Source organism: Oncorhynchus kisutch, linkage group LG10 (assembly GCF_002021735.2).
Source record: "Oncorhynchus kisutch isolate 150728-3 linkage group LG10, Okis_V2, whole genome shotgun sequence".
NCBI classification, from domain to species: domain Eukaryota; kingdom Metazoa; phylum Chordata; class Actinopteri; order Salmoniformes; family Salmonidae; genus Oncorhynchus; species Oncorhynchus kisutch.
In genome coordinates this window covers 61,452,518-61,468,500 of record NC_034183.2, presented here as the reverse complement: position 1 = coordinate 61,468,500, position 15,983 = coordinate 61,452,518, and the positions used below count along the sequence as shown (strand labels likewise).

Below are 15,983 nucleotides of genomic sequence, written 5' to 3'. Positions count from 1 at the left end.
AAGCAAAGGCCACTGTGACACATGCTATCACTGCAGTCCTTGAGGTTTCCAATGAGAATAGCTGATTGGGTTGGAACTGAGTGTCATGTCATTAAGATAAACAAAGAACCACAAAGTTGCACAAGTTTCCAATAGGTTAACAGTGTTTGTTTTACATAATGTGTTAGACATGTAATGCACAAAATTAAATTTGACTCATACTTAACTAATAACATGGTTTAGTTGTACAACAAGGTTTCTAGATTTAAAAAAGAATCAAATACAGACATAGCCAAGAAGCAAACTGGTTTAGATCAGTATAGCCTAATGCCTTACTTTTGATTGACTCTTGCCTTTCACTCTCCTTATCATTAACTATCCCTTTGATGTCACAACCCTGCCCCCTTCACCCAGTCTTATGTCTGACAGCTCTGTGATAAGCATATTATCATCATGCACTGCTATTACTGTTGGTAGGTATAATGGCTGTGTATAAGGTGAAATTAAAATAAAACCTACCTTCGGTATTGCCGTACTAATGCTGGAACTGAGAATGACCCATGTGCTAGAAACATCCACTGCTCTCAAGTACTGTGTGGGCTTTTCATATTACCTCTTTGAATAACGAGGGCAATGTTGGGTTGTAGGTGTAGTTATTAATGCTCTGAGACCAACTGTCATGTGATTTATGGGCCATATAAGTAGGGCATTGATGGAATATGTGTCTGGTCTAAGCCGAGCCGCCTGCGTGTCAGCCTGTCTCTCTCACAGTGACCCCCTACCCACCGCCTCAGCCAGGATTCAGTATGTCATGTGTCATTTCATTTCCTTCTGAGGACGCATGGGTTGCAGTGGTGGAAAGGTTCCCCAAGGCACTAATGTCATGTCACTTTCTGTTGTTTCACAGTGTGTAGAGAGAGAAAGGGAAGAGAAAAGGGAGAAGAGGTGTAAAGGGATGCATGACAGACACAAAGCAAATGCCTTATATAATGAATATTAGCAGACTCATGCATTCTTATATAATTTTATACATTTTCTTAAAAATAAAAAATAAAGTAAAATGTTCAACACAACAGCATAATTATTCACCATTACAATAAACAGTAATAACTTATATCAAATATGAAAACATTGACAATTATAATATCCTTTTAAGGCAAATCAACTGTACAGCTCAAATGGACAGCAAGCAAAGCTTATGATGTTGCAACATCTCTACCAGAATAATATCTTAGAACAGTGGCATTAGTTTGGCACAAAGGGAGGCAGGCAGACTCACTGCAGCATGAGACACTCCAGGGTTTTAGATTACGGAAGTGGTTAAAGTGTATTTCCAGCTAAGGATCAGTATGTTAAGCAATTAGTGTTCTTTACCTTCAATTTAAAGACAAGCAGATACAAGTTGTGCTAAAGTCCAGGGATAACAGGTACAGTTGAAGTCAGATGTTTACATACACCTTAGCCAAATACATTCAAACTCAGTTTTTCACAATTCCTGACATTTAATCCCAGTAAAAATTCCCTGTCTTTGGTCAGTTAGGATCACCACTTCATTTTAATAATGTGAAATGTCAGAATAATAGTAGAGAGAATGATTTATTTAATTAATCACATGCCTAGTGGGTCAGAAGTTTACACACTCTCAATTAGTATTTGGTAGCATTTCCTTTAAATTGTTTAACTTGGGTCAAATGTTTGGGTAGCCTTCCACATGCTTCCCACAATAAGTTGGGTGAATTTTGGCCCATTCCTCCTGACAGAGCTGGTGTAACCGAGTCAGGATTGTAGGCCTCCTTGCTCACACATGCTTTATCAGTTCTACCCACAAATGTTCTATAGGATTGAGGTCAGGGTTTTGTGATGGCCACTCCAATACCTTGACTTTGTCCTTAAGCCATTTTGCCACAACTTTGGACGTATGTTTGGGGTCATTGTCCATTTGGAAGACACATTTGCGACCAAGCTTTAACTTCCTCACTGATGTCTTGAGATGCTGCTTCAATATATCCACATAATTTTCCTGCCTCATAATGCCATCTATTTTGTGAAGTGAACCAGTCCCTACTGCAGCAAAGCACCACCCCCGTGCTTTACGGTTGGGATGTTGTTCTTCGGCTTGCAAGCCTCCCCTTTTTTCCTCCAAACATGACGATGGTCATTATGGCCAAACAGTTCTATTTTTGTTTAATGAAACCAGAGGACATTTCTCCAAAAAGTACAATCTTTGTCCCCATGTGCAGCTGCAAACCATAGTCAGGCTTTTTATGGCAGTTTTGGAGCAGTTACTTCTCCCTTGCTGAGAGCCTTCCAGGTTATGTCAATATAGGACTCGTTTTACTGTGGATATAGTTACTTTTAGACCCGTTTCCTCCAGCATCTTCACAAGGTCCTTTGCTGTTGTTCTGGGGTTGATTTTCACTTTTCACACCAAAGTACGTTCATCTCTAGGAGACAGTGTGTCTCCTTCCTGAGTGATATGACGGCTGCGTGGTCCCATGGTATTTATACTTGTGTACTATTGTTTGTACAGATGAAAGTGGTACCTTCAGGCATTTGGAAATTACTCCCAATGATGAACCAGACTTGTGGTCTACAATTTTTTTTCAGAGGTCTTGGCTGATTTCTTTTGATTTTCCCATGATGTCAAGCAAAGAGGCACTGCATTTGAAGGTAGGCCTTGAAATACATCCACAGGTACACCTCCAATTGACTCAAATTATGTCAATTAGCCTATCAGAAGCTTCTAAAGCCATGACATCATTTTCTGGAATTTTCCAAGCTGTTTAAAGGCACAGTCAAGTATGAAAACTTTGGCCCACTGGAATTGTGATAGTGAATTATAAGTGAAATAAGCTGTCTAAACATTTGTTGGAAAAGGTACTTGTGACATGCACAAAGTAGATGTCCTAACCGACTTGCCAAAACTATAGTTTGTTAACAAGAAATGTGTGGAGTGGTTGAAAAACTGGTTTTAATGACTACAACCTAAGTGTATGTAAACTTCCGACTTCAACTGTACCTGACATTGTAGAATTCTACAGTGGGATATATATCTAAAGCCTGGAGTAGCTTAAACAGTCAAGTTTGGCTGGGAGTCCAGTGGCTAGTTAGGGACCAACAATATTATATGACTTATAGTGCAATATAGAATTTTGAAAGTAGCCCAGTAGAATAAATAAATAAAAGTATTGTTTGGTGTAGCCTCACATACAATGAAGACAGACAATATTGTGCAATGCAAAACTATTGCAATCCTTTCAAATATACAGACATTTTAATAAAACTACTAGTCTTTCTGTCAAAGTATGGATACCAGTCCTTGATGTATCATATCTTTGCATTGTGTTAATAATGTTATGGCAGAATACTGTATGTCAGTGAAGAAGTCCATTGGCACACTCACAACTAGGCAGTCTTAAGACACAAACACTGCAGTGCCTTCCAGGGCACTCCTCAGTGTACTGGTTTGTCCTCAGTGACTTGACTTTCACTTTCTTCCTCGGTCCACACACGTTCCTCATTTCATTCTCTCTCTTCAGGACTTGTCATTCCTCTTTTTGTCATCCCTCCTCAGGACTTGAGCCCCATGCGGGCCATCAGCTGTTCATACACCGTCCATGCCATGGCAGCAATCATGGTCCTCCTCAGAGAACGTGGCACCCCACCCCGGAAGAACCCTTGAAACCCGTGCTCCTGAGAGACAGAGAGAAAGAACGGCACGTCAACTACTATTCATCAACCCATATGTTTTATTACATAGTGTGACACTGTGTGCAGGCTAGAGGTCAGTATATAAACACATACAGACAACAGTTTAGCCTGACCCACATACGAACAACATCAGTATATTATAACAGTGCTATTGCCCAAAGCATAGTAACAACGACGTATTCAATAAAACACCCAGAGAGATAGTTACATTGTAAATGTATCGCACAGCGTCTGCAGTCCTCCTGTACAGATGTGGGCTGACTTGGACGTGAGTTTTGACCACGTCAGCTGGCTGGGTGACCAGGGAAGCCAGGACCCCGGCCAGAATCCCACAGCTGAAGTTAGCCAGGGCCGCGTAGGGAGACGTGCTTATCTCTGGGAGGAAGAAACAGAGAGACACTATACATTCCACTCCACACCAAACAACTCACATTGAGACAGATACGTCAAAGTTATCAAATGTGGCTTCTTAGTGTAACCAATACTACTGCTCCATGTTTATGTCACCGGCGTCCCCATACTGACACTTCAAAGTGATCGCACACTAGTGAAACAAATACCAGTGTTGAGCATTAGTGTGGTGTTCTGATACTGACCCTGTGGCAGAGTGTTCTTGCCCTGGCTGTAGAACATGACATAGAGGCCTGAGAAGGGAGCATCTCTGAGGAGGGTGGCGGTCAGCCCTGAGAACAGAGCTCTGGGTCCCTCTGTTTGACACACACTGCGCAAAGCCCCTGCCACGCTCACATAGTTATACCTGCCACTCTGAAACAACAACAGACACTACAGTAAACACCCACACATTAAACAGTACTCATGTAGTCACTGTAATCATACAGTATATAGAAAAGTATTTATCTTTTCCTTCCTGCCCCTCCCCTCCATCTCTCTACCTGAACATACCTCAAAGCGAGTTTTAATGACAGTGACAGGCAGCATGCAGACCCCTGCCACAGTCCTGGCCCCAGCTCCCAGCAGCACAGACTCCATGGCCCCGGGGCCCTGCTCCAGGAAGTAGTGCTGCTTCAGAGAGTAGTAGGTGCTGAAGTAGATCCCTACGCCGGGGATGGTCCTCACAAACGACTGAAGGAGGAAGCAGAGCAGACATGCTGTCAGAGTCATATCCTCAACACACAGATTCAACACAATTGATGTGTTTCTGTTTATATTACTGATCATAAAGAGAGGCCAACTTACTGGTGAGACCCCCTTCCAAAGTCCCATGAGCTTCTCTGTCCGTACAACACTTAAGAACACAGTCACCATCCCCACTCTTGCTGAACTGAAAGAGCGTAAGAGAGAGAGAAAGCCGTATTAACACACTGTCCTATGAAACGACCAGGAAGTTACTTTGCAACTACGCTTCATTTCAAAATAGCTGACGTGACATTGAGTTGGTACTAGCATGCAGGCCATGTGGAACCAGCATGAGTTTTATGACTCTTTGGAATCTCAATGTTCAGATCTACAATATTGCTTAGTCAATGAGGCGAGTCAATAGAGTAATGCAATGCTAGTTGGTCTCATGGTCTAGGACAAGACTGTAATCTAGAGCCAGAAAACTTACTACAAACGTAACCTCACCTGATTACTATGTGGAAGTGTGGACTATGCTGTAGAGGTGTTGACTGAGCCAGCTGAAGGCTACTCACCCAGGCTGCATGTTGCTGTGAAGGGTCTGCAGGCGGGTCTTGACCAGGTCCAGAGGCTGGAAGAGCAGGGTGGAGCATGTTCCACTGAGAGAGCCACACATAAAGGCTTTGAGAGCCGGGTGAGCCTGAAGGGAGAGACAAGCAGAGAGGGGAGGAAGGGAGAGTGATAACATCGAACACACACCAGTCACGGTAGAGTGCTCTTCGGCGAGAGCCCAAAGCATGATGGGACTTATGATTGTTTATGATGTAAAGCCTGGGAAATAGAACAAATGCACATACACTCGCTACAGTAATTCACGTTACATAAACACCCAAACAAGCAGTAAAAACAAACATTCAGACTCAAGAATTGTGTGTAAATCAACATGGGACCACAAAGAGAACAGGCAAAAGGAATTGAAAAACCAAGATGCACCAACCCATAAACACGCACACTATTCCCCACCCTGCAAGTGTCACCCTACATCAGGTATGTGTTATAATGCATTATAATTGGCATGCTTAGTTCTCTAAACAATCTGCCAACACAAAATTCAACAAAGAACTGGATGGCTGCAGAAAAAGCATCATATACACCATACCCAGTCACTCCAATTTTCACATGCTGTCATTACAGACGAAAAAATAAGACGCCACACACACAATATACAAAACAACACACACATCCCTCCTACAATCCACATCCCTACCTTCCCCGGGCTACTTTTCAGTGGCTGGTCCTGTTTTTCCTGCATTTGTCCGTTTTCTTCCCCTCTCTAGCTAAGCTGTTATGAACTGTGGTGGGTTGTCAGGGCAAAAGCCTCCATCCCTCTCTTCACTTCTCTATAAGCTTTCCTCGGTTTCCCTTCACAAAGCAGCTTAATCCACTGGCGTATGTTTTCACTCTCTCTCACACACAACCTCTCAATGCTGCTTCTCCTACTCTACCCCTCATCTTTCGGCTTCCAGCGAATGCACATCTCTGCTAAATGCCATGCGTCATACATTGTAAATGTCAGTGTGTGTGTGTGAGCGCATGCTTTTATATGTTCTGGCTTCCATAAAACAACTTATCACAGTTTACATTCTAGAGAGTATGAGCTTAGGGTATGTGCTGCTCTAGAACTAGTAATTGTGTATTTATTTCCTTATCACTGGGCATGAATTCTAGTACACTTCAATGTCTAAAGCTCTGGTAAATTACTTGGTAGTTCCTGTACTGTGATGTGACATTGACAACCTGTACTCCTTCACTGGGACTTGAACCCCACACTTTCTAAACATGTCCCTGCTCCTCCCTTAATGAGGGTGCTATGGCAACAGCCCACCAACAGTGCTTGTTGACCAATAGCAGTGTTGGCACAGTGGAGGCTTGGCAAAGCCTTGCTCACTTGTTTGGCATGTCTATGAAGATTTAAGGTGGCACCCGGGAGTTTGACCTACTTCAGGGCAGAGGACAATAGAGAACTTGTAAACACAGAAAACATAGAATATTCTAGAACAGCTTGAGAAAGTGCATAGTATGAAAGTGGCCTGAAACTTCCAGCAGGTTAAAGGAGGGGTAAGGACAACTGGGTTAATCAACGATGTCACAGGATGGTACTGTGATTAACATAGGGGCTGGATTGAGAACGTAGGCCTGGGTACCCTGATCCAAAATCACAGCCTGACATAAAATGCATGTGAAATCTTAACTGAGATATTAAATATTATAACCCAAGCCATTAGACCACTGAAACCACATCAATAAAACATACTCAGCTATTCACAGTACATGTACAACAGTCACTGAAGTTACTCTAGAATTATTGTCCTTCAGACTTTCACCATGGATCAAATACTAAATGAGCTATAAAAAATCCCACTCACCAGAGACAGTTCCATGGTTATTTTGAAAGTTGAGAATAAATTCCAATCCAATAATGTTGTCCTTGTATGATCAAAATCCTCTTGTCTTTTCCTCTTTTTTGAATCACTTTCAGTCCTTACTCTGCCCCTGTCCATTCAACTTTTCCAAACGCTCCTGCACAAGAGATTACAGAGAAGATGAAGATTTCATGATTGGGCATTTCAGCTGCGCAACCCACTACATAACACAGACAGAACAACCTTTCAAAACTGATATAGAATGTTACAGGCTGTAACTTACAGCACTGGTGTTTTGCAATGTTGATACAGTGTGTCCCTTACAGCAGATACTGGAGAGCTGCACTGCCTCTGACTGATCCACTGAGGGGTTGGGGCACTCACCACAGCACAGACCCAATGTAGGAATCATCTGACTCACACTATGGTTCCCATTTAAGACACACAGTTACTTATTAACTAATCAAAGATCACCACCCAGCACATTAGCATTACATACACCCTGATCACGTTGCACATGTTTCTCATGCATTTGTGTGTACGTGTGTGTATGTCTCTGTGTGTGGGGGGCCCTGAAGCATCATGCTCTCAATACTTTTTGAAGAGGCACAGGTGGCCAAAATAAGTTAGTGCTTTTAAGTCCAGGACTGTTTTTAATAATGTGTCCAGACTCCAGACTCTTAAATCCTGATATACATTTATGGAATATGTTCTGTCATTTCAAGACATTACTTTAAAATCGGTACAGACAGACATCTCAATCGGCAGGCATCTATGTGACTGTTTTGTGAGAGAGTCAAGTGACTCAGCACACATACATTTAAACAGATTAATACAATTAATGACTATTGTTAATGTAACACAGACATCACTAAATGACTAGTTGTACACTCATTCAGCCAAATTTTAGCACGGGACTGGACAGAAGTGATTATGATCCGGGGTTATAGAACTGTTGCAGAATCAGGACAGTACAGGAAAGACCGACAGGAATGAATTTACACTCCCTTGTCAACCTCGAATGTACATATCGACAAATATTCAAGGTAGTTAAACATATTTATGTTAATTTTAACAGATATGAGCAACATTTATAACAGGTCTCACACTAGATCATTTTCAATCATGATAAACAGAGGCCCATAGTGATCTTCTTTGGAACCATCCGCATCTCAGGATTCCCACGCAAGAATTTAGGAGTTAATGCCTCGTTCTCGTGCTAGTCGGGAACTAGGAAACTCTGACTTGGAAACATGAGCTCTGAGTTTCCAATTTGAAAGTAGCATAATCAACGACAAGGAAGCTCTAATACAAAAACCCTAACAATCATGAACCAGACAGTTTTCAGAAGCGTTTGCCAGTCCAACAAAACATTTACCGAAAATCGTACGTCTAATACTATTTCAATTAATTAGAATGAGAACACAACCCGAAGACAAGTTAGTTATAAAACGTGCACAATGAGAATAGAAACTCACATTTATAAATGCATAGCTCAAAGCATTGAACTGGAGAATGGACAAAAGACGTAAACAGAAACAGGCATCTGTAATTATTTGATTAAACAATGATTAACACGTAAGGGCCATTCGCTGAAATATTGTAGCTTACAATAGGCCGTTGTATTAATACAATATAATAACGACATTCAGTTCTCACCCAAATCTGTCCATCCTTGTGTCCAATTTTCTGTTTAAACCGGTTTAGACTTGCTTCATTATTATGCCGTTTGTCCTGGGGAACCATTTAAATTGGGATTTGTTCTGATTCAAGACTGTCCTCTTGTGGTCATGTCTGAGATCACGATGCTAAAAAAAATAGACTACAGGACAATATTAGATCTGAGTCTAGTGTATTTCCAGTTTAAAGCCGCAATCAGCAGTAGAAACATTAACGCGAAATCCCAACCCGTGTCAGTGAACAGCTGAGGGATGGGGCTGGAGGAATGTAACCACTCAAATTCATAGACAAAGCTACGAATGCAAGGACTAACCATCCATTATAACTTTTTTTAAAGTTAACCATGTTTCGAGGCAAATTGTTTGTTTACATTTACTTTGAACGTAAGTTATATTTTTAAGAATCAATAGGTAAAATAAATGTAGCAAAGTAAAAATATATTTAATTGTAGTAACTGCCGATTGCCCCTTTAATAGACAAATTCTCAGGAGTCAACGGTTGCAGTTTAGAAAGCCATCTTTATTGCAATAATACCAACAATTCACAACTCATCAAGATGTCATTTTTTCAGAGCTGCAGAGAAAATAAACATTACAAAATTGAGATTTATTTTTTGCTTCCAAGTGCGAGAGAGAGTGATCCTTTGTCTGTTATCCATCATTAATTATAACAAATTCCTCTCACTTCCCAGCAGTGTGAGCAAAAAAGGCAACCCTGAGCACAGCCTGCAAGGGTCAGTTCACCCAGACCTAAAGCACCTTCACTCATCTACCTCACCCCATCCCTTAAATACATGGGATTAACACCTGGCCAGGCATATCAACAGGGAGTCATCTTCCTGTCAGAGAAAGTAAAAAGATGCCATCAGGATGTGATGTGTTCGGCCACGGCGCTGCAAAATGTAACAACGTCCCACTTATCCCAACATGCTTTATTCTGTTCAACCACCCCTATACCCCACCAAGCAGTGCTCTGAGAATACAGCGTGTCGTGAGTAATAAACTACCCCACCACCCCGTAAATGTCGCCCTGCGCATCAATACAAACATTGATAGTACTAAAGAAATATGTGGATCCAGGTAATAACCTTGAACAGTAGAATTTGACTGTAAGGCTTTAGTGTGTGTTGGCATGAATACATAGGAGCCTGCAGTTCCTCTGAATTTGTATTTTCTTGTTTGAGGTGCATCTGCCGTCTATCAATATCTTCAATTTAATGCACCAGTGGTCTATCATTTCATATCATCCAGAGTCACACATCTCAGTGCAAAAATAAGACAATTCAGCACAAATCAAATGTTTGTAAATTAATGCGTTTCTCTAATTCTGTGTGTGCTTTGTGCGTCTATAGATGTATTGTTTTCTTAAGCCCAAAAGCATATTCATGTTTTAAGTACTATCCGCAGCTAAATTAATACGGTACAATTGAGCACATAAACCTCCATTATAAACTGAGGTGAGAGCGAGCGAGAGCCATAGACGTGAGTACTTTCATACTTATAAAAACTACAGCATAAAATACAAATCTATAGATTGCGATATTACTTTGGTCCCCTTCGAGTAATCCTTCTTCATTTATATTCATTTCGTTCGTTCTTGCTTCAGTTAGAAAAAGAGCCCAAAAAGACTATTTCTAATGGAATGTTTCCTTACAAAAATATCATTCATTTTAATTTTTTTTCCCAGAGAATGAAGCAGGAGAAAATAAATTTGGCCCACAAATTTGTATGAGTTATGACAGTATGGTGATTGTCTGACGTACTGTTGTATTGGCTTGTATGGAATATAAGTGTACATAGATTGTCAAGTCTCCCATTAAAGAGAGACTGAGGTTTGGCTGTGAAGTATATTTACTGCCTCTAAATCATACAGTATCATGTTTGTGTCCCCCTGTAAGTGCATGCGTTACTTTAAGTGGTATATGTGTGGGTTTGTGTGTGTTGTACGACTGTTGCAGTTCAATCCTATGGACAGAAGGGAACACTGTGGCTGTTCATTCAGGCTTGGGCTCAGGGGTCTCGCTCTTGGGCTCGCTCTCCTCGTCGCTCTCAATGCCTGCGCGGCTGACAATGCGGCGCATGGTGAAGGGGAGGTCCCCACGCCTGGAACAGAGACGGTAGAGATCAGGGATTAGGGCAGAGAGATCTTGACAGGGGCACAGCACATACCATGGAAGAGTCATGGAGGGCCCCCCCCCCAAAAAAAGTCCCTCTGTGGATATATGATCAGTAATGTTGCAGAGGGAATGTGATTAAAACATGCATTGTAAATGCAAGTATGCTGTGTAGGGTGCAAGTACAGACGGCTTCATTTACAACCGAGTTCAGTGCGTCAGCATTTAGTCCGGTTGGGTGATGGAGGTGTACGTACCTGAGCTTGCTCTTGAGGGTGCTGACCTCGCGGTTCATGGCGTCGGCTGACTCGGTGGCGTCCTCCAGCTCCCTTTGCAGTTTCCTGCGGTTGGCGTTGGCTCTCTGGGCCTCCTCCTCAGACTCCTCAAGCTGCCTCTTCAGCTGCTTCATACGAGAGTTCAGCTTGTCCGACTGTGTACACACATACACAAGCATTAGCGTCAAGTACCAAGGTGGATGCTACATAAAGGTGGTGGATAGGGTGAGATCCAAGACAATGTAAAGTACATAAAGATGTAGTGTGAAAGCTTTATATAAATGTACTCCATTAAATCATTCACATACTTTCAAAATAGAGTCACACAGGGGGAAAGAGAGACTACGTTTGCTGGTGTAAAGCTGTTGGGATTGTGTTGAAGCTTGTTTTCCGAGCCCTGACCTGGTCTTTGTACTGCTCTGTGTTGCGTCTCTCGTCGTCCACCGCGAGGACGACCTCCTTTAGCTTCTTCTCTGTGCGGCGCACCAGCTTGGACGCCTGCTGCCTCTCCCTGTGGAAAGAAACACCTGGGTCACATGGACAGGCTGAAACGTCTACTTAGCTTGTGGGATTTTCACCATCTGATCTCACCCATTTCAGTAATTTTTTTGTATTATGGAGAACATAGGAGATGCGGGATATCTGAGGGAGGATGCAGGTGGTCTAAGGTCAGGCTCAGACCCCCTCACCTGGTCTCGATGTCCACCTGCTCCTCCAGCTGGGCGATCTTGGCCTCCAGGGCGGCAATAGTGGCCTTGTACTTGGACTTGACAGTTCCTTCCAGCTCCTGCAGCTTCAGCTTCAGCTCCTTGTTCTGGCGCTCCAGCTGGGAGCGGGCCCCCTCCAGGCGCTGGGAGGTACTGCGCTCTGCCGTCAGCTCCACAGTCATCTGGTCAGTCTGACAGAGACAGGGGGTTAAACTGCCTGACCCACCTTATCATTAGAAGTACACTATCCCAGTCTGTACACATGGGGCATGAAAGTCAATTGCCATCCTTGGCTGTCCTACCTGCAGCAGAGCTCTCTTCAGCCTATCGTTGACCAGCTCAGTGTTACACTGCTCCTCCTCCAGCTCCTCCTCCAGCTGTGCGATACGAGCCTCCAGTCTCCTTTTCTCCTCTGCAATCAGAGCACTGAGGGGAAGAGGAAAGGTGGGAAAGAAAGGATGAGATAAGAGAGCAAGGGAGAGACATTTGGGTCATTAGAAGCAGAGATAAACAGTAGGTTATGAAAGAAAATGGTTCCTACTTCTTGGCTGCCTGGTTGTTGATCTCATCCTGCAGCTCGTCTCTCTCTTGCTGGGCCTGTCTCTTTATACGCTCTGCAGAAGCCAGCTCCTGGGGGGTGGGGTGTCAGTGTACGTGAGAACCAAAGCGTGTACGTGCGAGTAGGCCAAATCCTAACTTGAGAAGCTCTCATAACTACCTTTCCACATTAATCATGATTCCAGTGGAGGATTTGTGCAAATACAGTTTCACAGTAGGATTTATAAAGAGTTACAGAAGTAGGTTTTGTATTGTTTGGGAGGGCGAGGTGTCAGGTGAGAATAAAACGCGAGACTAGTGTGAGATGGTCAGGTGAGGGGCAGCAGCAGCGCCGACTGACCTCTGTCATCTGGATCATGTCGGCCTCCATGCTCTTGAGCTTCTTCTCGTTCTCTTTGGCCTGGGCCATGATCTCATCTCTGGACATACGAGTGTCCTCCAGCTCCCTCAGCAGCTCCTTCATCTGGGCCTGGTGGAGAGGGAGAGGTTCAAAGCATATTTCAAGCAAACTATTCACCATCTGCATGCACCTTGATTAGAATAGAATGTGGTCATGGTATATAAACATACTAGTCAGAAGCTGGTGATAATGTAATTGGTTGTTACCTGGAGCTTCTTAAGTTGTTTGAGGGCCTCATCACGGTTCTTGTTGGCCATGTCGATGGCTGCCTCCAGCTCCTTCAGGTCCAGCTCCAGCTTCTTACGGGCTGCCACGGCAACAGATCGCTGCTTCCTCTCATCCTCCAACTCCAACTCCATCTCTCGCACCTGAGGACCAGAGAGATTCAAGCTTTCAATCACTGGACTACATGTCCCATCATGCAGTGGACAAATAACACCTTAAGGAACCACTACCTACCAAGTCAAACCTGTAGCTACTAGTGTACCTGTTTGACCAGCTGTCTCTTCTTCTCCTCGCCCATCTCATCTCGTCCTGCCAGGTCTCTCTCGTACTGGGCCTTCATGGCCTGCATGTTGACCTCCAGACGCAGCTTGGCGTCCTCCGTGGCCTGCAGCTCGTCCTCCAGCTCCTCCAGCTGAGTTCTCATCTCCTCCAGCTGCTGATCCATGCCACGCTTGGACTTCTCCAGCTCGTGAACCTGAAGGAGAATAGTAGAGATTGTGATGAGAAATAGGAATTTGGGACCAGTATGAAAACAGAGGATTTGAATTGATTTCTACCTAGAACAAGTCAACCACCCCCTAGGCTGTCTTACACTCTTGCCAACGTCGTCCTTGGAGGAGACCAGGTCCTCCATCTCAGCACGGAGCAGCTTGTTGGCGCGGTCCATCTCATCCTTCATGTCACGGAGGGATTCCAGCTCGCGGGTCAGAGCCAGTGTCCGGGTCTCCTTTTCCCTGGCCTCAGCCTCAGCCTTGTCCCTCTCCTCAGCATAGCGGCATGAGATGGTCTTCTCCTCAGCCAGCATCTAGAAGTAAAATGGAGGAATGTCACACTATACTTAAAGACACAGATTTTTCTCTGATAGTTAGAGATCTTCAGAATCAGCTCTTCCAAGTAGTCCCCCCCCCCCCCCCCAGTTTGAGTTAATTAATTGTGGACAGTAACCAGGTTTCCTAGAATCTTCATGCGAGTAAAGTACATCTCTGGTAAAAAAAAAAAAAAAAACAGGCCTGATGGAAACAGCAAATCTGTCAACTCAAAATACAAAAAGATCACATCTTGTCTAGTGTGTCTAAAATTAAATTCTGCGAGAAATGGTGAAACACCTTTATGCACAAATATTGATATAGTAACCATCATATCGAAGTAAACTTGGAGTAATACGATGACATGTGGTCCTCCCACTACGACTCAGGAAAGCATACAGTTTACTAGGTCAGAATAAATAAGTTAGGATTCATTTCACAGGGTGGTGAAAGTGCACAGTAATGAGCTTGATGCTCCTTTCCAATAAATATTGAGGGTCTTACTCTTATTCTGGTGACATGGTCAATGCAAGGCTGCCATTTAACAAATAAAAACCTTAACTTGTCCATAACCTTTTGTAGGTAGCTTACCCGCACTGTATCTGCGAGCTGTAGGCTAAAGCGCCCATATCAAGGCCAGAGCAGACACATTCGTTATACAACACCCCCCCCAAAAAATGAGGACAAAACCATTAGTTGAAATGCCAAGGAAACCCATTTAAAGGAACTTTCTTGGTTTCCCTCAGTACATGGGCATTTACCCACAAAAGGTATTTTTATGTGCACTACATCATCACCTACAGCCTTTTATTCACAACAAGTCAATTTGGTGGAAACATCTCTGCTGGTAAAATGCATATATTGTTTTTATGCAGATTTTTGAATATTTGCATGAAAATCTGTCACCAATTGGATGGAAACCTAGCTAGTGTTACTACTAACCTGGTCAAACTTCTTCTGCTTCTTCTCCAGGTTGGTTACAATCTGTCTGAGGTGGTCCTGGTCCACCACCATGTCGTCCAGCTCCTGCTGCAGACGAGTCTTGGTCTTGTCCAGTTTCTCAAAGGCACTGCACTTCTCCTCCATCCGCTGGCCAAGCCCCTCCAGGTCCCTCTGCAGCCTCTTCTTCCCCTCCTCCGCGTTTTCCAGACAGCCTGCTTCCTGCTCAGACTTCTTCTTAATCTCTGCCAGCTATAGGGGGACACCGGTTGTCACTCAAACATTCTGTGGTGTGGTTTATGGTTCTAGTGTTGTGTTGAACAAAAACATTCTAATAGCACATTTGCATCAATCCAATTTTAAGGTGTATGTTGCTGTAAGTGTGTCTACCTGAGCCTGCACGGTGAGCAGCTGCTTCTCCACATTCCTCTTGCCCTCCTCCTCCTCCTCCAGCTGTTCTCTCAGAGTGTTCTGTTCATCCTCCAGCTGACGCAGACGAGTGCCCATGGACAGCTTCTGACGAGTCTCCTCCTGGAGCAGCTCCTGTAGGTAGAAGAGAAAGTCCGGCACAGTTAAAGCAGCTTAATGACTGAGCTTTTACAACCATGACAAAACTAGTGCAATATTGAATACTTGGATCTGTTGTAGTCTATGGAGTACTATACCTGCACATCCTGCAGCTGAGACTCCACAGAAGAGCAGTCCTTGGACGCTTTGATGGACTTACCCTCCACCTCACTGAGCAAGCCATTGACAGTCTCCAACTCAGCCTGGGGAGGAACACAAGAACCAAAATGGGCCTTCCAACTAGTGTACAGGCCATATGCTCCAAATCGTACCTGAAAGGAGATTAATAGAACTGTACCTGCATCTTGGCCACTCTCTCTGCCAGCTCAATCCTCTGGCGCTCACTCTCTCCGTGTTTGACCTGTAGCTCTTGGACCTGGCCCTCAGCCTTCTTCCTGCGGTGCTCAGAGTCCCCCTTCCCCTGCATCAGGGTCTGCAGCTCAATGGCCAGCTCATTACGCTCACTCTCCAGGGCCTGCTTAGTCTTGTCCACCGACACCTTGTTCTGTTAGGGGAGGGGGCA

The 15,983-nt window shown here is 43.8% G+C and overlaps 2 protein-coding genes across 6 annotated transcripts in view; both read right to left on the bottom strand.

The window, feature by feature from the left end:
* Positions 1 to 2,933: 2,933 nt before the first annotated feature.
* On the bottom strand, positions 2,934 to 8,952 carry LOC109893509 (mitochondrial glycine transporter B-like). Of its 3 annotated transcripts, none has more exons than XM_031834536.1 (8): positions 8,850 to 8,952; positions 7,194 to 7,347; positions 5,343 to 5,467; positions 4,888 to 4,972; positions 4,594 to 4,773; positions 4,287 to 4,455; positions 3,899 to 4,065; positions 2,934 to 3,672 (listed from the first exon to the last, which is right to left on the bottom strand). In XM_031834536.1, exons 2-8 carry the CDS (start codon positions 7,326 to 7,328, stop codon positions 3,550 to 3,552), a joined length of 984 nt encoding a protein of 327 aa, XP_031690396.1. In that variant the 5' UTR covers positions 7,329 to 7,347; positions 8,850 to 8,952; the 3' UTR covers positions 2,934 to 3,549. The 3 variants fall into 3 exon arrangements, with proteins under 3 accessions (XP_031690396.1, XP_020342340.2, XP_031690397.1); XM_020486751.2 differs by lacking the exon at positions 8,850 to 8,952 and adding an exon at positions 7,474 to 7,599; XM_031834537.1 differs by lacking the exon at positions 8,850 to 8,952 and adding an exon at positions 7,515 to 7,569.
* Positions 8,953 to 9,368: 416 nt separating this feature from the next.
* Positions 9,369 to 15,983, bottom strand: part of LOC109893502 (myosin-9) — a 31,956-nt gene continuing 25,341 nt past the window's right edge. For all 3 annotated transcript variants that reach the window (XM_031834533.1, XM_031834535.1, XM_031834534.1), the window contains 14 exons: positions 15,759 to 15,965; positions 15,559 to 15,663; positions 15,284 to 15,436; positions 14,897 to 15,145; positions 13,741 to 13,953; positions 13,411 to 13,623; positions 13,130 to 13,291; positions 12,864 to 12,992; positions 12,507 to 12,595; positions 12,268 to 12,391; positions 11,948 to 12,156; positions 11,661 to 11,769; positions 11,241 to 11,413; positions 9,369 to 10,972 (listed from right to left, as the gene is read on the bottom strand). In XM_031834533.1, the coding sequence (XP_031690393.1) occupies positions 10,864 to 10,972; positions 11,241 to 11,413; positions 11,661 to 11,769; positions 11,948 to 12,156; positions 12,268 to 12,391; positions 12,507 to 12,595; positions 12,864 to 12,992; positions 13,130 to 13,291; positions 13,411 to 13,623; positions 13,741 to 13,953; positions 14,897 to 15,145; positions 15,284 to 15,436; positions 15,559 to 15,663; positions 15,759 to 15,965 (2,244 nt within the window). In that variant the 3' untranslated portion in view covers positions 9,369 to 10,863. The remainder of the gene's footprint in view (positions 10,973 to 11,240; positions 11,414 to 11,660; positions 11,770 to 11,947; positions 12,157 to 12,267; positions 12,392 to 12,506; positions 12,596 to 12,863; positions 12,993 to 13,129; positions 13,292 to 13,410; positions 13,624 to 13,740; positions 13,954 to 14,896; positions 15,146 to 15,283; positions 15,437 to 15,558; positions 15,664 to 15,758; positions 15,966 to 15,983) is intronic.

Bases quoted from the DNA above. Each gene is read 5' to 3' on its own strand.
- LOC109893509 (XM_031834536.1), bottom strand. From the start codon at position 7,328: ATGGACAGGGGCAGAGTAAGGACTGAAAGTGATTCAAAAAAGAGGAAA. The intron at 4,456-4,593 runs GTATGTTCAGGT...TTGTTGTTTCAG, and splicing joins TCATTAAAACTCGCTTTGAG to AGTGGCAGGTATAACTATGT. The intron at 3,673-3,898 runs GTAACTATCTCT...TCTGTCTCTCAG, and splicing joins CTGTGCGATACATTTACAAT to GAGCACGGGTTTCAAGGGTT.